This window comes from Vipera ursinii (assembly GCF_947247035.1).
Source record: "Vipera ursinii genome assembly, chromosome: 1".
Classification (NCBI taxonomy): domain Eukaryota; kingdom Metazoa; phylum Chordata; class Lepidosauria; order Squamata; family Viperidae; genus Vipera; species Vipera ursinii.
The window spans coordinates 234,371,415-234,398,405 of record NC_139512.1 but is presented as its reverse complement, the minus strand read 5'-3'; the positions used below and the strand labels follow the sequence as shown (position 1 = coordinate 234,398,405).

General features: G+C 37.3%; 1 protein-coding gene across 1 annotated transcript in view; it reads left to right on the top strand.

Moving 5' to 3' along the window:
- LMBRD1 (LMBR1 domain containing 1) overlaps window positions 1-26,991 on the top strand; it is a 69,370-nt gene that overhangs the window by 6,179 nt on the left and 36,200 nt on the right. Inside the window, exons 3-7 of the mRNA XM_083350621.1 lie at window positions 2,003-2,063; window positions 15,260-15,357; window positions 17,979-18,046; window positions 22,218-22,306; window positions 23,613-23,686. Coding sequence (XP_083206747.1) covers window positions 2,003-2,063; window positions 15,260-15,357; window positions 17,979-18,046; window positions 22,218-22,306; window positions 23,613-23,686 — 390 coding nt within the window. The remainder of the gene's footprint in view (window positions 1-2,002; window positions 2,064-15,259; window positions 15,358-17,978; window positions 18,047-22,217; window positions 22,307-23,612; window positions 23,687-26,991) is intronic.

Here is a 26,991-nt window from a genome sequence, read left to right as displayed (position 1 = left end):
CGTTAAAAGTTGTAAGATGTACCCAACATCTTAGAACGTGAAGCATATCCAGTACAGTTTAGCTGACAACCAAGTGCTACAGAGGATATAAAAAAAAATGTTTACCATATGTCTTGCAGGTGATCATGGAAAACAATTTAGGATAATTCAAAACATTATTTAATTATATTTGGTATTTAGAATCAGAATTATGACAATTGACAAGTGACTTAGAGATCTACTGCCAATGCTTGGTGAAGGCAGTACAGAATTTCCTTCAGAATGATACTGTATTGCAGAAAATTTTCATCTAGGTCTTTAACCTCCACATAAGTGAAAAGGCTGTCAGTTTTACAGAATGTTTCACAGGGCCTTGTGGATGTAGTCAAGTCACTTTGGACTTCTATTTGCAGCAATAGAAAGTATCATTCTCAGAATTTGTACTCCTAACATTGCCAGTGTAAACGAAAATTACATCTGAACTTTTTCCAAATGTAATCTACTCTTGAGATTTAGGGCTCTATGTATAACCTGCTGTCTGTAAAATACAAGAAAATACAAGATGTTCTGTGATTCTGTAGTGATTAATAGCAATAACATATAAGGAAGGGGAAGATTTTGTATATAGAAGTATAATTCTATAAATTGATGGTTATTACACAATTTTTTTATTCAATTTAGATTTTTTTTATTTTAGGTATTTGTATTCTATAATTTTATGTACCTCTCTTAAGTACCCAATTTATTTTTTTGGTGTATCTGTTTTAATTGATGAAGCTGTCAATGCTCTGACTGAGTGTCTGGAGGGTTTTCAGATCTGGATGAGGAGTAACAGGTTCAGGCTCTGTCTTAACAAGAGACTGGAGTATTTGACTCCCTAAATCTGGGGCCTTTTTATCTTTAGTTTTGGAGAGGATGGCACTATCCCATTTGAGATAGGAGTTCTCCCAGGGCCTGGTACCTAAGGTGGGTGTTGAGTCACTGTCAAAGTTTTTGTTATATCATATAGTTTCCAGTTGTGCATGGTTCTTTTTTGCTCTGTTTTAAAGGGTCCCCCCCTTATTTTTAATTGGAAAATGCCCAGAGTTGTTGGGAACTGGGCAGCCTCTAAAGTTAATAAAATAAAAAGTACTCTACAACATTAACATATATCGCCTACCTACTTTTATTATTTATTTCATTGCAATATTTCATTAAGAGATATTAATATATCTAAGTATAAGAAATAATGGCTACATATAGTCGAATAGAATGAATATCATTTACTGGAAAATGCTAAGGTGACTAAAACATTTTCAGCATGTTCTTTGCTTCCAACTTAATGCATCTTAATATTTTTGAAGAATCATAGTTGATTATTAGTTCATCCACATCCAATGTCAATTTTTACTACCATGTTATAGATTTCTTTATATGAAAAAGGTCAACGCTGCTAACATCAGATGTTCTTGCTTTGACAACAGATGGAAATGCAGCCATTTTCTCTATTACTTTTAGAATTAGTTGCTCCTGGGAGGGGGAATAGGGATGAGAGTCCAGCTAGTTATAACAATAATAACTTAATCGTGGAACCCAAGGATATTGGGCTCAGAGCTGATAGTGTTTTGGCGGGCTGGAGAGCTGGGGAGAAAGCCCGCACTTCAAGCTAATTGGGGAATGTGATTTATGACTGTTTATCGGAGGAGGGAATTGCACTTTGCTACTTTGTATCCAGGGGAGGGGAATTTAGTTTCTGGTTTCGACTATGTAGTGCCGATACTTTGTTTCTCAAATAAAAGATTCTTTAAGGTAAACAATGCCTCGAAGTTCTTTTGAAGAGTTTCATCTGTCGGAACCATGACAAAATTTTTGAATATTACTTTTAAATGGGCTTCAATATTATTTGTACTGGTGATTAATTATATATAACTAGACTATATGTTTGCACAGTTGCAGAGATTGATCTTTAAAAAAAAATAACTGGACATAAAAATTGCGGTTTACATACTCTAACAGTGTTTTCTTCTTCTGTGAACATTTGTAGGACTGGGCTGATGCCAATGTTACAAGACAAATTGAAGATACAGTATTATATGCATATTATAGTGAGTATTGCAAATACACCTCTGTACTGTAATTTTTCGTAAACTTAGAGTAAGGATGAAAAGCTTAGCAATTTCAAGAATCCACATTTATTGGCTATACTAGTTAGATTTATTACATAACATTTCTGTGGTGCCGTAGTACAAAATAATTCCTAACTGATCTCATGGTCATTTCTTTCATCTGGTTTATACAATTTCAAAAGTTTTATGCTAGCTTTAACATTTAGGTTGATGTCCCAAGATTCTGTGATAATCACTGTATCGCCTTCCCTGTTCTTTTTTCTGATCCTGTTAATCTGCTGTTTCATATATTCTTAGATAATACTAAACATTGTTATCTTCAGCAATTTTTTAAAAAAATAAATATTTTCTGTTTTGGAAGAATTATATTTAGTGCACTATATAAAACCATGGAAATTCAATAGGATTTAGGTTTGCTGCTGTTACATAAACCAGCCTCCAGATGGTAGTAATGATTTGACTGTACACAAAATATTCCTGATGTTGTTATATTAAATAAATCAGATTAATGTGGTACATTTCTGTTACTCATTCTATGTTAAACTGAACCATGATTTAATAAAAATAGGCATCAAAATAGGCAATAACACAACCAAATATTAATCAGAGCTAAAGATTGGATTAATTTGGGGATAATTTTTATGGTTTTAAGAAAATCCAGTGTGTCAGGCTACAGTTTACTGCAGTTAGTTTACTGTAAATAGTTTCCTTCTATTCTTCTGCTATCTCCAAAACGTCCTAATGTTTAGATTATCCTGAAGGACTCCCAGGATTTTCTCTGTGTGATATATTTATCAGCTTTTATATTTTTTGCTTCATCTTTATGTCATCCGTGTTCTGCAGGAATTGCGCCAGGATTAGTAGTTGCTTTCCCATTCTTATCCATCCTAGTATCTTCCCTGAGTCTTTACCATCCTCCCAAAACAATTGGGTAGATAGATGAGACTCAGGACCCCGAGGATCACTTTTTGATAGTCTTCTGTCTTAGAGCAGTAAAAGGGTTTTGGAGAGTTGGCTTAATGTCATGATTCTGACTAATGAAACCAAATAAATTGGAACTCCGAGGCTTGAAGTTTCCTCAAAGGACATGTTTATTGGATACATAATATTGGCACGGTCAAAAGTGAAACCAACTCTAAAAATCCCCCTAGGGATACAGAATAACTAAATGTAACAATTCCCTCCCCTCTACTATGCTATTGACCACACTACCCAATAAGAGTGATTGGCAGGCTCAATGAAACTTCTCTCTACCTTCCAGTTCCTGGGAATGACCTAGGTTCCCACGGTCTGCTCTGTGTTTAGTCTAGCAATGCTGTCAGTTTCTTTTTCCCCCTTCATCCCAACTGGTGGCAACTTAGAATGACAAAGATGGGTTCAACCAAATTCATTTCAGAAGTTGACGGACTCCCCTAAAGAGAAAGCAGTTCCTGAAAAATTACAAGCACAGATATACATTAATTTTCCGCTAATCCTCTATCGCAGGGGTGTCAAACTCAATTTCGTTGAGGGCCGCATCAGCATTGCGGTTGCCCTCACGGGGCCAGGTGGGTATGGCCTGGGTGGGTGTGGCCTACTGGGTGGGCGTGGCTAGAGTGCATATGGCCTACTGGGTGGGCATGGCCAGCTCTACATTGTTCGCATCAAGGGTGCCTATGGGGGCCTGGGCAGGAGTGGGACAGATCTGAGGGTCTCTGGCAGAAGGAGGGTCTCTGGGCCAGGGCCAAGGCAGTGGGGGCCGTTCCCTCACTGTTTCCAGGATGGCTTCGCAGGCCACATGAAACTACTTCGTGGGCCGGATCTGGCCCCCAGGCCTTGTGTTTGACATGTCTGCTCTATCGTCTGGAGGTTCCCTAGGCTTTGGGGGATGTTTATCATGAAACTTCTGTAATAATTTATCTGCCTTTACATCTCTACTTTTCACCATCTAGCTTCAAAGGATAACCCTTCCATTAAACTAGGTACTGTAATTTCCCTTTATACCATCTAGAATCAAAAATTCTTATTTCATAATGGGTGTCACTCTCCACTATAATGGGACCTGAGGCAGTTCGAAGTACTGGTCTCAATGTTGATTCTATAACTGGTTTCAGCAAACTGCAGTGAAAAACTGGATGTATTTTCACCAAGAGTGGTGGGAGCTTTAGCTCCATTGTGACAGGGTTTATGATTTTTACGATAGGGAAAGGACCAATAAATTTAGGTCATAGCTTTTTACATGGTAGTTTTAATCTTAGGTATTTGGTTGAGAGATATATGAAATTGTTATTGGGGGGATCACTTCTTATCTGTTTGCACTTTTGAATCTTTGTGGCTTCGGCTAAATCAGGTTTGATGCTTGCCCAAGCATTCTGCATCACGTTTACCCATTCGGTGAGTGTTTGTGAAATGGGGGGTTCTTTAGGATATTCAGGCGTGGGAATGATTTCCCTGCCTGTAGCTACTTTAAAAGAAGTAAGTTGAGTACTGCTGTCCACGGTATTGTTGTATGCCACTCCAGCAAAAGGCAGGAGATCTGCCCAATTACTTTGCTGACAGTTAACATAGCATCTCAGGTATTGTTCCACCATTGCGTTCGCTTGTTTAGCAGCTCCATTCGTAGTTGGATGAAAATCCGAGCTGAGTCCCTGGGTGGATCTGGTCAGCTTCACGAACTCCTCCAGAATTTTGCAATGAACTGGACTCCTCGGTCTGATATGATTCTTCTTGGTGCTCTGTGGAGTCAGTTGATAAGTTTTAAAAATAGTTTTGCCAGTTTCTGGGTGGAGGGAAGACCAGGGCAGGCTATAAAATGAGCCTGCTTTGAGAAAAGGTCAATAACAGTCCAAATCATGGTATTTCTGTATTTTCAGGGAGCTCTATGATAAAGTCCATTGTGATTTCCTTCCAGGGCTGGGGTGGTTCCGCTACTTGCTGTAACAGTCTAGGGGGCTTTCCTGGTCTTTTTTTCATGGCAGCACAAGTTACACAGCTCTTAACATATGTCTTTTTTTCATTCCTGGCTACCAGAACTGCCGTCTTACTAAGTGTAAAGTCTTTAGTAACCCAAAGTGACTGGCTTTCTTGGCATCATGGCTTCGTTGCAGGGCTTGGACCCTGAGGGTGCTAGGAAGGTACAATTTGAAACCCTTCTGTGCTAATTCATCTTTATATGTCATCAATTGCCTGTTGTTTCTGAAACGGGTCAGATTTCAGTTCGGTTCTAAGTCTCTCGGTCAAACTGCTATCGGGGCCAGTGGATTGTCTTTGAGCTTGACGTCTTGTGCTGACTTTTGGGGTGAGGGGATGATAGCACTGACCACTTCCTTGCGATGGCTCTTGTACTGTGGCATTCTAGACAAGGCGTTAACTAGGAAGTTCTTCCCTCCAGGAATGTATTTTAGAGAGAAGTTAAAACAGTTGAAATATTGCACCCATCGAACCTGCTTGGGGGACAACTTCTGCAGCATTCTAAGTGCTTCAGGGTTCTTATGGTCAGTCCACACTTCAAATGGTATATTACTTCCCTCTAGGAAATGGCGCCAGGTTAGCAATGCCCATTGCACAGCAAATGCCTCCTCCCATAAAGCCCATCGCTGTTCTGTGTCAGTGAATTTCCTGGAGGTGTAAGTGCATGGTTGCAGGACCTCCTTGTTGTTTTTCTGAAGAACTGCTCCCACTGCAACATCTCTGGCATCCGCTTGGATGATGAACTGCTCCTCAGGATTAGGATGTTTGAGTACTGGTTCTCCTGCAAACAACCTTTTTATTTTTTTTAAGTTTTATTATTATTTTTTCTAACAGAATTCAATTATAATTATTCAACTGAAGCGTATTGTCTGAGTATCTTGTTCACTAATACAAATTAAATTCCTAATCCCTAAATCTTTTCTCTAACCATTGATAAAATAGGTCCCAAGTTTGAAAATATTCTGTTTCTTCTTTTAATTTCAACCTTAAAAGTCTGTCCAATTCCACACAGTCTAATATTTTTTTGATCATTTTTTTCTTCTGGTAGTATTTCTTCATTCTTCCAATATTGTACAAATATAATTCTTGCCTCTGTTATCACATGTAGAACCAAATATATACTTTGCTTATCAAGTTTTTCTGGCATTATACTTAATAAAAAAAAATCAGATTAATAGTCTATGTGTTTCTCTAACTTTGTTTCTAACCAAGTGTGGATTATGGTCCAATATCTCCTCACTTTAACACATGTCCACCACATATGATAATAAGTACCTGGTTTGTGTTTACATTTCCAACATTTCTCTCACATGTTTTTAAACATTTTTTCTAATCTTGTTGGTGGCAAATGACATTATAAAACATTTTATATAAGTTTTCTTTGTATGGAGCTGACATTGTCAATTTATAGTTTCTCACAAACTTTGCCACTTTTCTAAGTCTATATTATATCCAAAATTCTTTGCCCATAGTATCATTGTCTCTTTTACTTGTTCATCTTCCATTTTGAAATTTAATAAGAAATTGTACATTTTAATTAACTTTTCATCAGAAGTTAATAATGTCTGATGAAACATAGTCTGTTCTTTGTAAAATCCATACTGTCAGATCTGACTTGCATTTGTAAATGTGACCACCATGTTAAATCGATGCCCTGATTTTCCATCTCTTGCCTGGATTTTAAGTTCCCTTCAGAATTTAGAATATCTTTTTACGTCCATATTTTATTGAGACTGACTAGATTTGGATGTATGAATGCTTCCATTGTTGAAAGCCATCCTGGAATTTTCAAATAAATTTTACCTTTTATTTTTTCCCAGGTTAATAATAATGCATTTTTAATGTAGTAGTTTTGGAAGTATTTATGTATTTTATTTTTTCCATACCATGGAAAAGCATGCAACCAAATTGCAGGTCATGTCCCTCCAGATACAGCAGTCTTTTATTTCTAACAGTTATCCATTCTTTTACCCATGTTAACACTGATGCTTGATAATATAAAACCCAATCTGGCAAGCCAAAGCCTCCATTTCCCTTGGCTTCTTGTAACATTTTTAATTTAATTCTAGCTTTCTTTCCTTGCTAGATGAATTTTTGAATTAAAGAGTTTAAATCTTCAAAGAATTTTTTCTCCAGTTTTATAGGTATCACTTGAAATAAAAATAATATTTTTGGTAATATATTCATTTTCACCATACCAATTCTTCCTAACATCGCCAGTTGAAGATTCTTTCATTTTTCCAAATCAAGCTTTATTTGGTTTAACAATTTAATGTGATTATCTTCTTTTATTGTTGAACATCTTGCTGTCAAATATATTCCCAAATATTTGACCTTTTTGACTATTTGCAATTCTATTTTTTCTGATAATTGCTTTTTTTGTTATCTGTAAAATTTTTAGCTATCAATTTAGTTTTTTCTTTATTTATCTTTAACCCTGCTATCTCTCCAAATTATTCTCTTTTCCAACAGTTTAGGAATCGTCTCTAAAGGTTCTTCTAAAATACCAAATCATCTGCAAATGCTTGCAGTTTGTAGGTTTCACCTTTTATTTTCCATCCTTTAATGCAGACACGTCAAACACAAGGCCCGTGGGCCAGATCTGGCTCACGAAGTGGTTTCATGTGGCCCGCGAAGCCATCCTGGAAACAGTGAGGGAACAGCCCCCACTGCCTTGGCCCTGGCCCAGAGACCCTCCTTCTGCCAGAGACCCTCAGATCTGTCCCACTCCTGCCCAGGCCCCCATAGGCACCCTTGATGCGAATGATGTAGAGCTGGCCATGCCTACCCAGTAGGCCATACGTGCACTAGCCACGCCCACCCTGGCCATACCCACCCTGCCCCTTGAGGGCAACCGCAATGCTGATGCGGCCCTCAATGAAATTGAGTTTGACACCCCTGCTTTAATGTCTGGATCTTTCCTAATGTTTCTATTTAAAACTTCCAAAGTTAAGATAAATAGCAATGGGGATAATGGACATCCTTGTCTTGTGCGTTTTTGTATATAAAAATTTTCTATGTAATCCCCATTTACAATTACTTTTGCTGTTTGTTTCTGATATATTGTCTGAATCGTATTTATAAAGTTTTGACCAAAGTCCATTATTTTTAGCTGTTGAATCATAAATTGCCAAGAAACATTATCAAATGCCTTTTGTGTGTCTAAAAATACTAGTGTCATTTGTTTCCCTGGATGAAGTTCATAATATTCCAATATATCTCGTATTGTATTTTTGTCTCTTTGGCAAAAATCCATTTTGATCTGAGTGTATAAATTCAGTCAAAAATCTTTTCAGCCTCTCAGCTATTATTGAAGTGAAGATTTTATACTCTACATTCAGTAGCGATATTGGTCTATAGTTTTTGATCTGGGTCAGATCTGAGTCCTCTTCAACTTCATTAAATTTTTAATCTTTTTGTTTTGTGTATCTTTCTGTAATTCTTTCTCAAGAGTCTTATATTCTTCCTCCAATTTTTCCCTAATTTGTCATTTCTGTTTATTCTTTTTCCCCATATAAGATATAGCAAATCCTCTCATGTACGCTTTCGCCGTATCCCAGACATTTTGAAGTGAGGTATCTTCTGTTTTGTTTTCCTTAAAGAAGAAAGTCATTTCTTTTTCCATATATTGCTGGAAGTCTTTTTCATTCAATACAGTTTGATTTAATGTCCATCTTGTTCTTTTTTTTTTGTCCTTTCCATGTAATTGTGACTGGGTTGTGGTCCGCCCATGTGCTTGTTTCTATGTTTATATTTTGTGTACTTGTAAATAAGTCTATTGATGTCCATATCATATCTATTCTTGACCAGGAAAGGTGTCTGTTAGAATAGAATGTATATTGCTTCTTTTCCGGATATTTTTCTCTCCAAACATCTAGTATATTTAATTCGTCCACCATATTATGAAAAGATTTTGGAAGTGTTCTCCTTAGGGTCTTATTTTTTTTATTGTTGTATTATAAAACTCAAAAAGATTGCAGCGGTAGAGAGCTGTGAAGGTTGGTGACTTGGGAGAAACAGCCGGGGGGAAGGTGGTGTTGGAAGAAAGGGATAAAAGGAAAGCTTTTATCTCGCTCTCTCATTCACTCACACGTTCCTCGCAAAAACTTCTCTTGCTCTCATTTTCTCACATTTTGCTCTAAAAAGCCTCTTTCACACTTTGCTCGAAAATGATTCTCTCTCGCTCGAAAGGCCAGCCAACTCGAAAGGCCAGCCGCAAAAGGCCTCCATTGACTTCCATGGGGACGCTTGGCAATGAAGGGGCCGATTAAAACCGCTCCCGCTAGTGCTGCTACTGCTAACTTTTTCACTTGCTGCTTGGTTCCGATGAAACCAGAGAATCCCCAGATGCCACTGCTGGGGGTGGAGGAGGCTGCCCGGGTTCGGCCATAGCGGAAGCCAACAACAGTAGCAGTGGAGACGCTTGGCAAGGGCACTAAGCTGCCTCAACAGCAGCCGCCGCTGCCACCGCCACCTTCCTGTTTCTTCCTCCCGGTAGGCAGGCATTGCTACTCCTGCCACCAAAGCCACTCCAGCATCTTGGCGAGTGCACTAGACCGCCCCAACAGGAGCCATCGCCGCCAGAGCGATTGCCCGGTCCTTAGAGCTAGCTGCTGCCATGGGGGCCGGCACGGGGATTTGTTTCTGCGGAGGAGACGGAGGCTGACGGAGATGCGGCAGACCTCCAGCATCTCTCTCGCCACCGCCTCCACCGCTACTGTTGTTGGCTTCCGCTATGGCCAAACCCAGGCAGCCTCCTCCACCCCAGCAGTGGCATCTGGGGATTCTCTGGTTGCATCGGAAGCAAGCAGCAAGTGAAAAAGTTCGCAGTAGCAGCACTAGCGGGAATGGTTTTAATCGGCCCTTTCATTGCCAAGCATCTCCATGGAAGTCAATGAAGGCGCTGTGGCTGGCCTTTCAAGTTGGTGAGTGAATGAGAGCGAGAGAGAAGCATTTTCGAGCAAAGTGTGAGTGAATGAGAGTGTGAAAGAGGCTTTTTAGAGCAAAATGTGAGTGAATGAGAGAGCAAGAGAGAAGCTTTTCCAAGCAAAGGCGAGTGAATGAAACCGGAGGGGGCAGGGCGGCTGTATGTCTCGCCTTATGCTCCACTCTTCTGTGAAGCCTTTTGTTGTGTGCATGCTCGCGCATGCACACCCATTTTTTGCGGCTCCCAGTTTTTCCTTTTGTGAGGGAACTGGTTCCGAGTGGCTCTTTCACTGTTTCAGGTTGCCAACCCCTGGTGTATACAATAGGCCACCCAAACAAAAAGAGTAAATAGATGAACTTTTGTCTAGCCAGGTAACTAAGGTATGTAGGAAGCAAATGACAGTAGTAATGAGGGACTTTAATTACCCTGACATCAACTGAGAGACAAACTCTGCACCGTGGAAGATCAAACAAATTCTTGACAAACCTAGCAGACAATTTTGTCTCCCAAAAAGCAGAGAAGGGAACTAGGAGAACAGAGATGAAATGATAGAAGGTGTTGAAGCCACAGGAACTTTGGGGGGGAGTGATCCTGCAGTATTGGAGTTCAACATTATGCAAGCACAAGCAATAGAACATAGTCAAAGTAGAGTATTGGACTTTAAGAGAGCTAATTTCAATAAACGTAGAGCTTGGGAAGGATTCTATGGATGAGAATCCTCAAGGGGAAAACAACTCAAGAAGCTTGGGAAATTTTGAAAAGTGAGATTATAAAAGCTCAGTCTAACACAATACCAATGAAGAAGAAAAATAACAACTCTCAGAAGAAACCAGGATGGTTACATAAAGAACTCTGATAAATTGAAAGACAAATAGGACAAGTATAAAAAATGGAAAGAGGGGCATATAACTAAAGCAGAATATCAGCAAATAGCCCGAGCCTGCAAAGATGAAGTGAAGAAAGCTAAGGCTCAAAATGAATAAGGCTTGCGACAAAAGTCAAAAATAACAAAAAAGCTTCTTTCAATATGTAAAAAACAAGAAAAAAAGTTAAGGAAATGATTGGTCCATTAGTGGGAGAAAGCAGCAAGAAGGTGGAAAGCAACAGGGAGAAAGCAGAACTACTTAACTTATTTTTTGTGTATGTCTTTACACAAAGGGAAAAAACAGTCCAAACTATCAAAAACTACCTTAAAAAACAGATTAGAAACATAAGATAGGCAAGAAAACGGTAAGTGAACACATGTCCACCCTAGACAAGTTCATATCACCAGGACGAAATGGATTAGACTCCAAGATTCTGAAGGAAGTGGCAGATGTAATCTCAAAACCACTGAACTATATCTTTGAAAGATCTTGGAGCATTGGGGAACTACCAGAGGACTGGAAAAGAGCTGATGTAGTTTCCATCTTCAAAAAAGGAAAAAAAATAGATCCAGGAAACTACAGACATCGGCCTGACCTCAGTACCTGCGAAGATTCTGGAAAAGATAAGCAACAAATCAGCGAAAACCTAGAGGCAAACAAAGTTATTACCAAAAGCCAACATGGGTTTGTCAAAATAAGACAAATCTTATTGCATTCTTTGACTAGATGACAAAATTAGTAGACCAGAGGAATGCTGTGGATATAATTTACTTGGACTTCAGTAAGACATTTGATAAAGTAGTCTAAAGTAGTTGTGAATGTTCCAACACTGGAAGTTTTTAAGAAGAGACTGGACAGCCATTTGTCTGAAATGGTATAAGACACGTCAAACTTTCAACATCACGTGACGTCGCACAATGTATCGGGACAGTTTTGCCATTGCCGGTGACGTGTCCAGCTCGTGGGCTGGCAGTTTGACACGCCTGGTATAGGGTTTCCTGCCTGAGCAGGGGTTTGGACTAGAAGACCTTCAAGGTTCCTTCCAACTCTAATGTTGTTGTTCCCAGCTCGACTTCTCTTAACCTCTCCGCTGTGGCTTTTTCAGCTTAGTCATGGCGCTAGGCATTCAGCTGCTCGATGTCCTTGCTGGCAGCACTGGAAGCACTTGATAGGGGCTCCAGCAGGAGCTCTGGGGGCACCAGCTACTGAAGCCACTGCTGGAGGTCATCTGAACTGGCACCGTTTCTGGATTCACCTTGGCTTTGATTCAGGTGTGCTGGCCTTGTAGCATTGAAGTTCAATTCCAGTGTCACTGCCATCCGTTACCACTCACAGATCTGTTTAGGAATCCCCCTATAGATACATACCTGAAACAGGTCACAGTCCAAGCCCTCCTTAAAGCAGTGGAACAGCGACCGCTCCGGCCACTACCTTATTTTGTCTGTGACCCTTCGGAACTCTCGAACAAACTACCTTTGCTGGTCAGCCTCTCTGCTTTAGCGTGTGTATTTCCACTTCAGCTTGCAGGGCCTGGAATTTGTCTTTGAACCTGGCTCTCCCAGGAAAAGGTCCATGTTTCCAAGTTTTGGTGCATGAAGGCTGGTCATCCACTCTGCAGCTTCTCCCTCTAGGTTGGCTGCCACTGCATTCCCCATCATGCTCTTATCAGGGTAGATGGGTCTAGAGCAGGGGTGTCAAACTGCCAGCCCGCGGGCCGGATGCGTAATGCAGAAGCCACACCCATCCCATTGCTGGCAATGGCAAAACTGTCCTGATACGTTACGTGGTGTCACGAGTTTGACATGTCTGGTCTAGATGAACCCACACCAGGAAGAATGACAGCTTATCCAGGTACCCATCAAATGTGTCTCTGATTGGAAGTGGGTCTGCAGGAGGTGGAGGTGCCCAGTACACCAGGTGCCAACCAGGTCATTGGTACTAGGGCTCTGGTTGAAGTTGAGCCTACCTTCGAAACCATCCCAGTTGCCCCACTGGGCAGGCAGCTTGCTGTTGGCACGGGAGACTTTGTCTGGGTCCTGGGTCCTGGACTCCATGCTGTTGCAGTTCTGGGAAATGGAAAAGCCACATGGGACATAATGACTGGACTTGGACTCCAAAAGGCGGGAAGCAGTTGCGTTGGCCTGGCTTCGGCTCTAGCTGAGATCTCATATTGTACAATTGGGGTCACTTCTCTGATGTCCAAACAGTTGAATTTCTCCTTCAGCTTCTCGACCAACTGCCCATGGACTGCCGTCAAGTACTTCCATTCCCCCAACTCATTCCATCCTGCTACTTTCTTTACCTTCCACTTCGGAAGGGCCATGGGAAGAGATTAAGGGGAACTCAGCCTCAGCAGCCTTGGGGGTACTTTTACACTGGAAGTCTTCTGCTGGTAAAGGTCCCTGATGGCTAGAGCTAGAGCTTCCTTCCGCATCGTTGGCCTGTCAGATTTATCCACACGGACTTTCGGTCAAGCCCCCATTAGTGGAACTCCATCCTCAGCCTGGGCAGCCATCTGTGTTCCATCTGCAGGAATTGCTCTGGGATTAGTAGTTGCTTCCCCTTTCTTATCCATCCTAGCATCCTCCCAAAACAATTGGGTAGGTGGATGGAACTAAGGACCCTGAGGATCACATTTTGATAGTCTTCTGTCTTAGAGCAGTAAAAGGGCTTCAGAGAGTTGGTTTAATGTCATGGTTCCGACTAATGAAACCAAATAAATCAGAACTGAGGGTTGAAGTTTCCTCAAAGAACATGTTTATTGGATACATAATATCGACACGGTCAAAAGGGAAGCCAACTCTAAAAATCCCCTAGGGATGCACTGTAGCTAAATGTAACAATTCCCTCCTCTCTACTATGCTATTGATCACGCAACCCAATAAAAGCAATTGGTGGGCTCCATGAAACTTCTCTCCACCTTCCAGTTCCTGTAGGAATGACCTAGGTTTCCATTGGACTGCTCTGTGTTTAGCAATGTTGTTGGTTTCTTTCCCCCCCCCCTTTCCTCCTAACTTGTGGCAACTTAGAACGACAAAGATGGCTTCAGCTAGGTTCATTTTAGGACTTGACACTTTAGTTTATGGTTTTCCGTGACTTGTTTTATATATCTGATAAAACGTTGACAAGCCATTTGTAAGTGTGGGTGTGACATTGTATGTTAAAAAATGTTCATCTTCTCCAAAGTTGAATATGTTTGATTGGAGATGTAATGCAAGTTTGCTTATCTGAGACTACATGGCAACAGTGAAAAAGGGCTCTTTCACAGATGCTGAAGAATCTTTGATATTGTTAATCTTGAGGGAAAAAAATATTTTTAACTATTTTTTTGCAGTGGGGAACTCTAGCTAGAGCAACTTGCAAACTGCACACTTAAAATAACTCTTCAGTGGCTTGACAAAGTTATATAAAAATATTCCATCAGTTAAATAACATCTTTTTTTGAGTGACAGCTGAATTTAATTAATTAAATTCATTTTATCAAGACATCTTGACAGTGTGCTTTACATGAAGCAAGTATTAATGATAAAGAATATTTTACAGATAAATCAAAATGACTGTAGATGAAGACATGCTTTGTTCCATGTCTGGATGTACTCTTGAACTGTGTTATTATGTAGAGATTTTTCACATAAATATTTTTTAAAGATTTATTTATTACAACATTTGCATCCCATCTGAAGCCAAGACTTCTTGACAAGTCATATATAAGAAACACAATAAATTATCAAGTATAAATTAACCGGCGCTAACAATGAAACTCATTAAAAATGATATTGAACATAGAACATAGAAGGTTGGAAGGGACCTTGGAGGTTTTCTAGTCCAACCCCTGCTCTAACAGTTGACCCTATACCATTTCATAAAAATGGTTGTCCAGTCTCATTTTGAAAGCCTCCAGCAATGGAGCACCCACAACAACTTCTGAAGGCAAGCTATTGCATTGGTTGATTGCTCTCATCGTTAGGAAATTTCTCCTTACTTCTAGGTTGCTTCTCCCCTTGGTTAGTTTCCATCTATTTCTTCTTGTCTTGTCTTTTGGTGCATTGGAAAATAGTTTGACTCTCTGGTTTTTGTAGGAGCAACATTCTTTGACCATCTTGTTTGACCCTCTTGTCTTTGAAATTAGCAACATTCCAAACTTAATTATGTTTGTAAATGGAAGACTACCTGTACTTATGAACGTGTTCGTATTCTTGTACTTTATAGTAGATGTTCTTTGGACAAGTTGTAAAGCTTGCATATATTAATGACATAATACAGAAGTGCATTATTTGAGTACTTTGTACATTGAAGCTAGAGAGACCTACTTCAACTGGATTCTACTTTACTTATACCCCTGCTTAGTATCTGTAGTAAAAATGAATTGAAGGACTCATTTTGTGAATTATTTTGTTTCAGAATATCCCTGTTGTCTCATTCTTTCATTGTAGCTCTTTACTCCATCATATTATTCTGCGTATTTTTATGGATCCCGTTTGTCTACTTCTACTATGAAGAGAAAGATGAAGATGATGGCAATGCATGTTCGGTAAGATGCTTATACTGATGTCAATTGCTTGGTTGGATATACAGGGTGAAAAAAAGGGTTTGATTTCCTTGTTCCAGTGGTAGTTGAAACATTAAAATTTTTATTAAGGTGAAAGGAAATCATGTTTTCTTACATAGATTGAAGCTGGGTGTAACCTGTGGGTCCTTCCCCCTCTGAATGTCCTCATGGGGGCGCAGAGAGCTGCCTCATGTACAGTAGATCTGTTTAGTTCAGTATAATCTACTTTATCTTTTGTGTTTACTTTGTACTTATCCTTTTAACTATAATGTCACGATTATCTGATTCTTTCTTGTCTCTATGAAAGCATATGCTGCATCACCGAGGTACATTTTCTGCTTTCCGTCCACAGCTGTAGACTTCTTAAATCTGTTCAGAAAATTAAATGAAAATTAAATGCTTGTAAATATGACATTAATCATAAAAAATGCTAAAAATGTTGGGGTTTTGGCCAGGTTTGCTAATTCATTATAAACAGATTGAAATGCGTTATGTTTAAAAATGTTCATATATTTATATATAACTAGCATTGACATCAATACCTTTATTACTGTATGATACTTATAGCCTCTTAAAATAATTGCTCCTTTTTCTGTTTGGCAAATGTGCCTATTAAGGCAGAATTGGAGACAAACTATACAGTAAACCTTAATCTTAACTAATAAGGGAAGAAGTTTTAATTAAAGCTGAATATTCATTAAGTGGAGAATGAATTCAAGCTATATCTGTATGTGAACATTTACCCTTCTAATTACAGTGAATAAAATTTTCTAGACTTATTTACCAAATAACATGCTTTGCTTGGGACAAAGTCTGCTTTTGCTTAAAATTTGGAAAAATATAACATCCAGCAGATTTTGTCTATTAAATTGAGGTCTGTTTAATTGAGGGTTCACTGTAATACAATACAATAAACTACTTAACATTTGTCTGCAATCACAATTATCAAAATCCCTTTTTTCCTTTTTGTATAAATAGAAGTTGTTGCCACTACATAGTGGTTTGTTTTTGTTCTTCTCTTGAAACTAGATTTGAAAGCATTTTATTAGTGTGATTATAAAATGAATGAGAATAATTCCTGGCATTAAATGTTACTTTTCAGCCTGACAACAGTAAGCAAGAAAGGGAACCAGAATTTCCCTGCTGATATACTGGATTGAAACATTATTTTAAAATAAAAATTGTGCAGAGACTGAACAAGAGAATGGGGCTTAACAGACCTTGAGAGAAAATTGCTTTTCTACGCAGACACAAATATTGAGGCATCTACTGTGAAAACTCACATTTTTCCAGGAGAAAGGTCAGGGCATTCCATAGAGGACAGATCCTTCCCACTGATAGGGCTATAAAAATTCTGATATTCTTCCTATTCAAAGAAATGAATGCCTTTCTAATTCTACCTCCAACCAGTGTGCACACTCAAGACTTAGCTAACTTTTAAAAGGCCAGGAGTCCATTCATCCATTTATTAAATTTATATGCTACCCATTTCGCCATCAGGTGACACTGGTGGCTTTCAACAAGATAAAAAACACAAAATGATAAGTATTAACATTAAAATGAACAGGGATAGCTAAGGAAGGAACCAATATACAATGGGGTGGAGCTGGAGTCATCATACAACCTCACCTTCCTGCCATATTCTAGGTCTAGTAGGCAACCTCGGCTCTTTTATGACTCTTGGACTTCAACTCCCAGAATTCCTGAGTCAGCTAAGTCCATGAGTCATAAAAGAGCCGAGGTTGCCTACCCGTGTTTTAGGTTTTGGCTGCTGAGCCCTCACCAGTTCTTAATCCAGATGTCAGAAAGCCAGCTGATTTTCCTATAAGAATCACATCATAGAAATAGCCATGGTATATGCCTCTAAAGAATATTATCATTTCCCTGTAGGAAAATGATATGTTAGGCTTACCATGAAAGGTTTTTATGTAGACATGGTGGACCTATCATGCTTTTTCTAGACCAGAGAGCTTACCAAATCTTTAACAGTAAAAGGGAAAATGTATGGGAAACTATGTCAACATTGGCTACCATTTATACATAATTTGACATCTCTCTTCTGTTCTTACCTTTCTCAAGCATTTGTTCTTTGATCCTTCTTCTTGGGCCATCTTTCTGAAAGCAGCTACCTATTTCTATAGGAAAAATGACAAAACTTTTCTAACAATGATTTCAGAACTTAGTGGACAAAGATATCCACTATACAATATCCTGGGTCCTCTGTGGAAAAAGGAACTTCATAATATGCCTGGGTTCTGTTTAATGGGAAATATTCAGAAATTCGTTTGAGTAATGAATTGTCACCCATCATTATATTGCAGATGTCTGTGGTTTTCCAAATATTTTGTCTGATTCAGATTTAAAAGAGGCCTTTTAATTTTAATGTGAAAATTACAGAGATAACATAGGAAGAAAATTAGGGACTTTGATACAGTTAATAAAGCAGAGTTAATGAATACTGGATATTTTTCTATTGAACAGGGGTATGGAAAGTTTTATTCATTGTATAAAATTGACTTCATTATATACTAAAGGAATTTTTTTAAAAATAGCAGCTAACTATCACTGTTTCTTCATTTTGGTTTCTTATTTTATTTTTACAGCAGGTTAAAACTGCACTCAAGTATACAGTAGGATTCCTTCTGGTTTGTGCAGTTCTTCTAATGATCGGGTAAGAACTATGCATGTACATACATACATACATACACACACATACATTACAATAGTATGGTTTATTAAATTGCCCTTTTAATTTCTAAGTTCATATAAGCATCAGAAAGTATACATTCTTTAATCCTATCTTATTTGAGACTACAAAGGAACTGCAAACACAGTAAAAATTGGTATGTTCTCAGTCCTGATGTTTTTGATGGTTGATGGATTCTTACCTCTCATTTTGAAAGTGGAAATAAATACTGTAAAAAGTTGGAAATAAATACAATTTCAGAGAAAGTTTGCAGTTGTTTGTGTTATGATGGCGTAGTACAGTTGAGTTTTTAAAAGTGTTCTGTGATTGAGGAAGAAAAGTATGATGTCCTTGAAATGGAACTGAAGGAAAACCTTGAAATTCTTCAAGAACTTTCCTGCTTCCACATTTTTTCATCAGTTTTTGAAATATAGTGAGATTAACACCTTGAATATAGCTGACACTGTTGTTGTCCATTGTTGTCTTAGGTGTTTATTCAGTTTTCACTCAGCTGTTCTATTAAGCTTAGGCCTGCTCCTAAGAGTTGAAAACCTCTTTAAAGTAGAGTAAAGTGTGGCTTGATATATAAAGCAAATTAATTAGAATTGGGTATTTATGCTAGTGATTTTTTTTCCAGTAACATAAAGTGATCATTAGATTTTAAAATTTGCCCTGGCAAACTATTTAGGAATTACGAGTAGGTAACATTCTTGATTACAATCTAAAATAGGACAGTTTATCTCTTGTACAGCCTAAAATTATGCATATAACTTTTGTCCTAAAATAATAAATCATGTATGAGACTTGAAAGATTATTGTATAAAGCTGTAGTCTTTTGCCCAAATTAATTAAATACAGTGCATGCCCCACACAAATGTCACTGTTTCCAATCTCTTCCCTAATATGTAGCTTGAATTTGATGAATATTTATTGCTAGCTTGATCTCTACAGTGACACTTTATTTAACTTTTTCGCTGAGAAAGTTGATATTTAGATAATAAAAATTCAAAGGTAATACATTTTTGCTTGATAAATGTAACGTTTTTAATATTTGAGTTCTATGAGAAACTAATAATTTTAATTAAAATAGTGTGCTACAATAGTTTCATGAAAAAGGGTGAGAGATCAACATTTCTCTCTGCCATTAAAAAAATAACTTTTAGAAATTCAAGGATTGAAGGTTTGGAATTGTTCTATTATTTTTTCAAGATTTAGAAAGGTCACAAATGAGCTTCATTGTATTAGACTATTGATAATGATTATAAAACAGTCTCTGCATATTCTTGTTAGGATTCTTGTCAAGTGCCCAGGAAATCAAAAGATTTAGGCAGTTCAAATGAATATAAAGATTTATTGCAAGCTTAAGCTCTCTAGACGAATCTGGCTAACTGACCATTAAGAGAAATGAGCAGGAGTTAAGAGAGGCATTCAAGGTGGACTGGACTAAGATCTCTTGCGGGTGTGAAGGGACTTGTGACTGATGACGCATTTGACCCCTCCCTTGGGCTCAGCCTGGTCATCTCCTATAATTACACATTGAACAACATTTCTTATGAATTAAACTTTTATTTAAATTCCCTCAAAATGGAATGTTGCAGAAATCTATTTTTCTTTTCCATTTGTAACCTTTCTCAAAGTTACTCCTGCCTCCTTTCCCCTAAATCACTTGAAGTTGCATTTAGTTGCACAATCTCTTTTAAATGACAGTGTCAGGAATTTTATTTCTAGATGGAAATTCACCATTTTTACAGACCTAATTTACTAATTTAAAATAAAATGTGATCTTAAAAGAAATGAGCATGAAATGGTTTATTTCATTTTCTTAAAGTGTTTGTTACTTCTCAGAATGGCTTACTTCTCCTTAAGCCTGCACACACGTTACTACTTAATCATTGGTATAGCATTGTCACTATTACTGCATATTCTCAAGAAACCATATATCATTGTGTTGAATAGATTGTCCTTTTGCTGTAAAAAAATTAACAGTCCAATACTATTGATACTTTATTTTTATCATAATGTGGTAAAGTGAAGCTCCTAGTTTATTATAAGCTGTGTGGCTTTTGAAGATACAAATATTTAAGCAGAATGACTGCTAAAATACTTATTTTCAATGTGGTACAAATGCATACCTATTTCTTTGACATAAATTGCCTGCATTATAATGTAGCACATCACTTTTTGTATTCTAATTTTTAAAAGATAGTTGCCTCCAGAAATTTGGGGAAGGAGGTTAAAGCCAATTTCTAGTCAACAATTCCAAGATATACTATAATAAAAGTAGCAATAAAATGTCTGATATTATTTGCTAAGATTTATTTAATCTCAATACTACTCCAGGTTTATTTTTTTATCCTTACTGGAGAAAGCTCTTATGTGTATAAACAGATACCATCAAAATAAAAAGAAAATAAAAGTATGTAGAAGATATTTATTAATTTAAATATTTTAACTAGTTGATATAATAAAAAAGTAATTAAAAACAACAATAAATGGGAAAATATAATGCATGAAATGCAAAGAACAGGGTAAATATCAGTTTTTTGTCTGGGCACCAAATAAAGTCAACAGCAAGGAGAGGTCATCCAATACTAGCCCACCACTGAAAATGGGATAGATTGATAAGCTCCCAAGTAAGTGCATGCAAAGAAAGACGATTTTTTAAATAGCGAGATCTCAAGCTCTGATCACTAATACCTGGTACTCGAAATGGAAACGTGTTGGAAGCCAGTACATTTTTGTAAAAAGTGATGTTAATTGTGCAAGATCACTAATTTTGAAATAAATGTTTTTGCTATCTGAATTGACAAGACACAATATTTATATTTAAGCTTTCTCTACTCTTCATTACACTTTTATAGCAAATGCCGAATCTCTAAAATCCAAGATACAAAACAATTAAAATACCTTTTAAATAGCCAGACTAAACTGAAAGGTACTTTCACAGAAACCAAGGAATTAGATGCCCAATTGGAATGATTTTCTTTCTTTTGGAGCAAGAGCCATTGTGTTATCTTGCAACTTCTGTTTTCATCTTCACACTTGCGCACCTCTATGGTTCTTCCCCAATAACCCATTTGATTCTTCTTGTGAGACCGATTAATCACGAATTGATTGTTAGAATGGTGGGGAACAGCAAAATTAAAATCTCTTATTTCCTGTTGATCCTTTAACAACATTAGGGTTACTAAAAGGTATGGAGAAGTAACATACTTTATTTATTTATTTATTTATTTATTTTTGGGACTTATATGCCGCCCTATCTCCCGAAGGACTCAGGGTGGCTAACAACAATAAAAACAACAATACAAAAGTTAAAAAAAAATTAAATAAACAGCCCCAAAATAAATTAAACAATTTAAAAATTAAAAACATTTAAAAAAAACCTGTCGTCAGTCCAGGTCAGCCTGATGAAAAAGGAAAGTTTTAAGTTTTACTTACATGACCCTTGGAATTTTCTGTTGAAACAAATGCAGTAAACATTAATAAATTTTGAATGAAGATATATTTGGAGTTATTTTAGAAGGAAATAGTTGTGAGTTCATTTCTCTTTCGCATACTTTTGAATTTAGCATATGGTCATATTAGGCATGCTGTACCAAAATAAAGTGCTTACACATTCTGTATTTGGCTGGTTGTTTCAGCATATGACAGTGCCTGGTTGATCTTATCTAGGTTCATAAGCTGAGGAAGGTCAGGCTTGATGAGTATTTAAAAGGGAAGAGCACAGACATGAAGACATAGAAGACACAGACATAGGATAGAGAGTTGAAAAGCATTCCAGAAGGTGGCAGTGGTAAGCCATTTCTGTGTTATTGCTAAGAAAACTACACTAGCCGGCCCACCAAATCAATCTGTAGGAGTTAAGCTTCACCTGGAAGAGTTAATTTGCCTGCTTTCTTCACTTTCTTTGAATTTTTGATTTGTCTCAAAAATCAAAATGACTCATCCCAAGCTAGAGGTATTGCATTATTTTTTTAAAAAAAATATGTAAAATTAGATATAGAAGATGCCTGAAAATAAATAGCTCTTATATGAAGCAAAGAAGTTAGCTATATTTTTTTTAGTTATTTTAATTGCAGTTGCTACATTATGCCAGTATTATTAGTACAATGATACAGGTTGATTTTATATATTTCATTTATTCCTGTTACAGAGCTTTTGTTCCACTGGATATTCCTGCCAAGAAAAATTCAACAGAGTGGGAGAAAATAAAACTTTTGTTTGAAGAACTTGGAAGTAGCCGTGAGAATTTTTTTTGTCTTGTAAATCAGTTGGATAATTTTGTATTTTCTTACCCTAAAGTCCATTGGATTGGGGCAACTTGAATTTCAATGTGTGTGAATTAATAAACTGGTAATCATGAGGGAATAATCTGGGTAGTATAGCAGGGGTCCCCAACCCCCAGTCCTTGGACTAGTACTGGACTGCGGCATGCCAGCAACTGGGCCACACAAACAAGAAACCCCCTCCATGAGATGCAGGCAACACACAAAACCTCACACCCTCCGGTCCATGGAAAAACCTCTCTCTACGGAACCGGTCCCTGGTGCCCAAAAATGTTGGGGACCTCTGTAGTATAGAACTATTATGTTAGGTTTAGTTTCAGTATTGAAGACCTCGATACCGTTTACTATTTACTATATGCAGAGAAATTGTGTTTATGGTAGTTGATTCTGAGTCTTTTGAGGAACTAATATAAATAACAGCTGGAGAGCTCTAAAGTTTTGTTTGAGCTAATTTAATGGTGCCAATATTTAGACCCAGTTTTATTTCATTGCTGAATGTATAATATTCTAACAGAGAGTGCAGCTGATCTGTGGTAAAATACCTCATGGAGTGGTGGTTCTGCCCTGCTAGAATTATTAAGGAGAAGCTGGACAGTTACTGGGATATTTAGGGACATCATGCAGTGATCATGGGGATGGATTAATTAATATCCTTGATACCCTCAGATTATATGGTTTATTTAAAGTACCCTATTTTTTTCTTTGAGGTTATAGCCCTTCCAGGCAGCATACTCCCAGTAAAGAAACGATATATTTGAATGATAAAACTTAGAAATCTTATTGGAGGAAGTACAAACACTGCAGAATTAACAGAACTGTTGAATGCAGGTCAACATTCATAGGATCTTAAGCCAAAAGTATTGTAAGTGTATGGTGTTGACATCATTACTTCTTAAGTAAGAGAGGACTAGTGACCTTCCCAGTTTTGTAATATTCTAACCCTCATCAGCGCTATCTAGCATAGCTGCAGATCAAGGGTGATGGGCATTGCAATCTGGCAATGTCTGAATGGTCACCAGTCCCCCATTGCTTGAATTAAGTGTTTAAATCAATGCCAGCATCAATTTTAAACACAATGTGGGGGGTGGGGGGTGGGTAGGTAGGAAATAACCAATGAGATCTGACATTCTTTTCTGCCTTTAACAATGTTTACACTACCAATTTTTGATACTTTATTGTTCCCTGTGATATTGGGTTGGATTCAGTTCATTTTCTTTGCTTGTATACATTTTAGGGAAACAACTGTATTTTTTTCTCTGCAGATGGTTTAGCTGCCCTCTCCTTCTCCATAAGTTCTTTGACCCTTATTGGAATGGTGGCAGCTATTATCTATACGGTGAGCAACTTAATTTTGGTCTTATCTCCATTTAAGGCTGGTCTCATTTTTCAGCATTTTGAACTCTGCCCCTTGTTAATTCAGGGTCAAATCCAGTGTTGTTGAGGTTAAAATGTAAAATGTGATTTAAGCTGCAAAGCTAAAATGCTTCGCTAAACTTACTTTGCAAGTTCTCAGCTTCAGATTAACAAATAAAGTGAGGTTTAATGGGATGATGTAATTTATTCTTTAAAAAAAGAAGATCTAGAATACGAATGATGAATTTTTAGCCCTTTGGATGTTCTTGGACTATTGTTTGCATAACACACTTTACAGTGTGTACTTTAGGAATCAAAGACAACATTGAAGAGCCATGGATTCCACACTGATTCTTAACTTCTATTTATCTATTTTTTGACCTTTATTATTCTTATAACTAACAAGGCAGTGAACATACCTAATGTTCCATCCTTCTGTTTTCCCCACAACAACAATCCAGTGAGGTGTGTTGTGCTGAGAGAGAGTGACCCTGGCCCAAAGTCACCCAGCCAGTTTTCATGACTAAGACAGGACTAGAACTCATGGTCACCCAGTTTAACCACTAAACCAAACTCTGTCTCATGGCTCCAATATTTGTTTAACAAAGCTAAATATTTCTTTTTCCTTATAAAACTCTACACAGAAGAGAAATAACAATGTCAGCTTTTGCTATATAAGCAGAAGCTGTGCAACAAAGTTTTCTTATCTACTATCAGGGGGTCAGATTTGTTTAATCCTTTAATAAGCCCTTAATCTGCACAGCAGATTTTAAGGGTGTCAGGAAGGCTCCAGTGGTGTGAGAAAAGCAGTTATGCCATCAGGAAGATTATGCTCATTGTGCAAAGGACAATATAAATTAGGAACAGGGAATCGACACGAATGATGCATTGATGAACCAAATTTTAATGTGAAAGTAGTTTGCAATGTTTAAATCTCAAACAGTTGCTTTTAAAGTTTTAGATAGTAAGGTGTCCTTGACTTGTGAATAATAATAGTTCAAATTAGCAACAGCTTCTAAAAAATTCAGTTATGACCTGAATTCAAACTTAAAACTATTGCCATTCCCACGGTCACATGATTGCAGTTGGGTACTTGGCAACTGGCTTGTATTTACAACCAGCTATAGTGTCCCTCAGTTACATTATCACAATTTGTGATGGCTTTTGCTAGTTTCCAGCAAAAAAATGGCAAAAAAATGCCATTGGTTAAGGTGGATTTGTCCTTATGACCAATGCAAAAATGGTCATAAAATCAGATCTGGTTATGTGAGGACTGACAACCACACTGACTTATCACAGAATTTGGTTCCATATGTGGTCATAGGATTAGGACTGCCTGTTTGGATTTCTCTAAAAAGTATTTCATAAATCTAGTTAATAGCTGTTTTAAAATGATTATATACTATTTTTGCATGTCCTCAAAATTTAGTAACCAGGGAGAGAAGGATATGAAAGTGAATAGTGTAATTGTGATATATTATCCTGACTCCACAGTACAATCAGCAAATATTTGATGCCATTTCTAAGTCACTGTGTTAAAGTGGAGGATATGGAATTGGATTACTGCTCATGTATATCTCAGTATTCTTAGCATTGAACTTTTCGGCATGTTGGCTAAAATATTTTCATAGTTTAAAAGCTCTTGCCGTAAGTCCTCATTTAGTGACCCAAAATTGGGACTAGCAACTTGGTTATTAAGTGAAGTGGTTGCTAAGTGAAACCCCAGCTGTGCTTATGAGCTTAATTGAATTGTCCTTTGCTTTACAAGTCTGTAATAAATGTAAGGATTGGTCATAAAGTTATTTTTTCATCACAGTTGTAACAGCAAACGGTTGCTAAACAAGGCAGTCGCTAAAGGAGGACTTTCTATAGTAGGAAATAAAAAAGATTGTGCCCCTAGCCGTTCCTATTGTAGGGTGTCCCACACTGTAAATGGGTAGCATAGTTTTAGTTTCCTGGGCACCTGGAGTCCTAGTTATTTTCCTTTGGGATTTATTTGGTAGGTTGCTATTTTTTAGAATCAGGAAATATATGTAATCTGCAGGAGAAGAATAGAATGAAAAGATCTTATATTTATTTAGCTAGATAGCTGGAATAGCTCTGGCCTTGAGAATGGGAAAGTGATGAGTGAGTGTTAAGAGTGACTTTCAGAAAAGATTATTCACTCCTGAGAAGATGAAAGCCTAGGAAATAAATTTCAAAATAACCCCATCTTGATTTTGTTTGGTACAAAGACGAGGCAGACAGAACGTCTGAGAGGCTTTCAAGATTCTATCTTGCTATAATAAACAGCAGCCTGAGAATCCCTGCTGCCCCTCTTTCTTGATCTTGCTTGCCTCAAAGAATTGACAGCATACATGTACAAATTAACAGCATGGATGCATGGGTATTGTTAAAAGATCAGCCACAGAAAGGTACAAATAGAAAGAAAAAGATTTTCAATGAATACGAAGGGGCAAAATATTCCTATAAAAACATCTTACTTGACTTGTCTCTTGTACCTACAACAACATCTACAAGACTATGGGAAGACCTTCTGGTCCAGCGGAGCATACTGATTAGGAAAGATGTTTGGCCAAAAAAAAGGCTAATAAAGTTAGAATTAAGAAATTAGATGATGGGATTTATCAGATGGAATATCTAAAGATTAAATACCTGTTTGAATATGGTTAAAGAAATAGAAAAAAAAATCTGGATATGAATGAATTTTAGTTTAAGAAGGATGGGCCCCTCAAGTAACATAGTTTTTTTTATGATATGAGAAATATAAAAATCTTGGGATGGTTTATATGAGGGAAATGTTTTAGATACTTAAGTGTAATTGATTTTGAGAAAATTCCAATTGATAAGCATGTTTTGAATAGATTTAAAAGATTAGATGATTGGATTTATTAGATGGAATATTTAAAGATTAAATGTTTGTTTGAATCTGGTTAAAAACTAGAAATTTTTTGGATATAAATGTATTCTAGCTTAAGAGAGACATGTTTCTCAAGTAGTATACTATTTCCTTCTCTTTTTCCTTCCCTTTTTATGTTTTTGTTTTAAGATATGAGAAATGTAAAATTGTTGGGATGGCTTATATGAGAAAAAAGATTTGAATACTTAAGTGTAATTAACTCTGAGAAAATCTTAACTGGTAAGAATGTTTTGAACTGTGGGGTAAACAAATCTAAATAAGAACTTTGAAAACAGGATCTGTGACAAGGTAATTAAGATGATCAATTAGAAAAGAAACTATATTGATGTGGTTGTTACTTGCAGAAATACTAGAAAAATGTTTATATT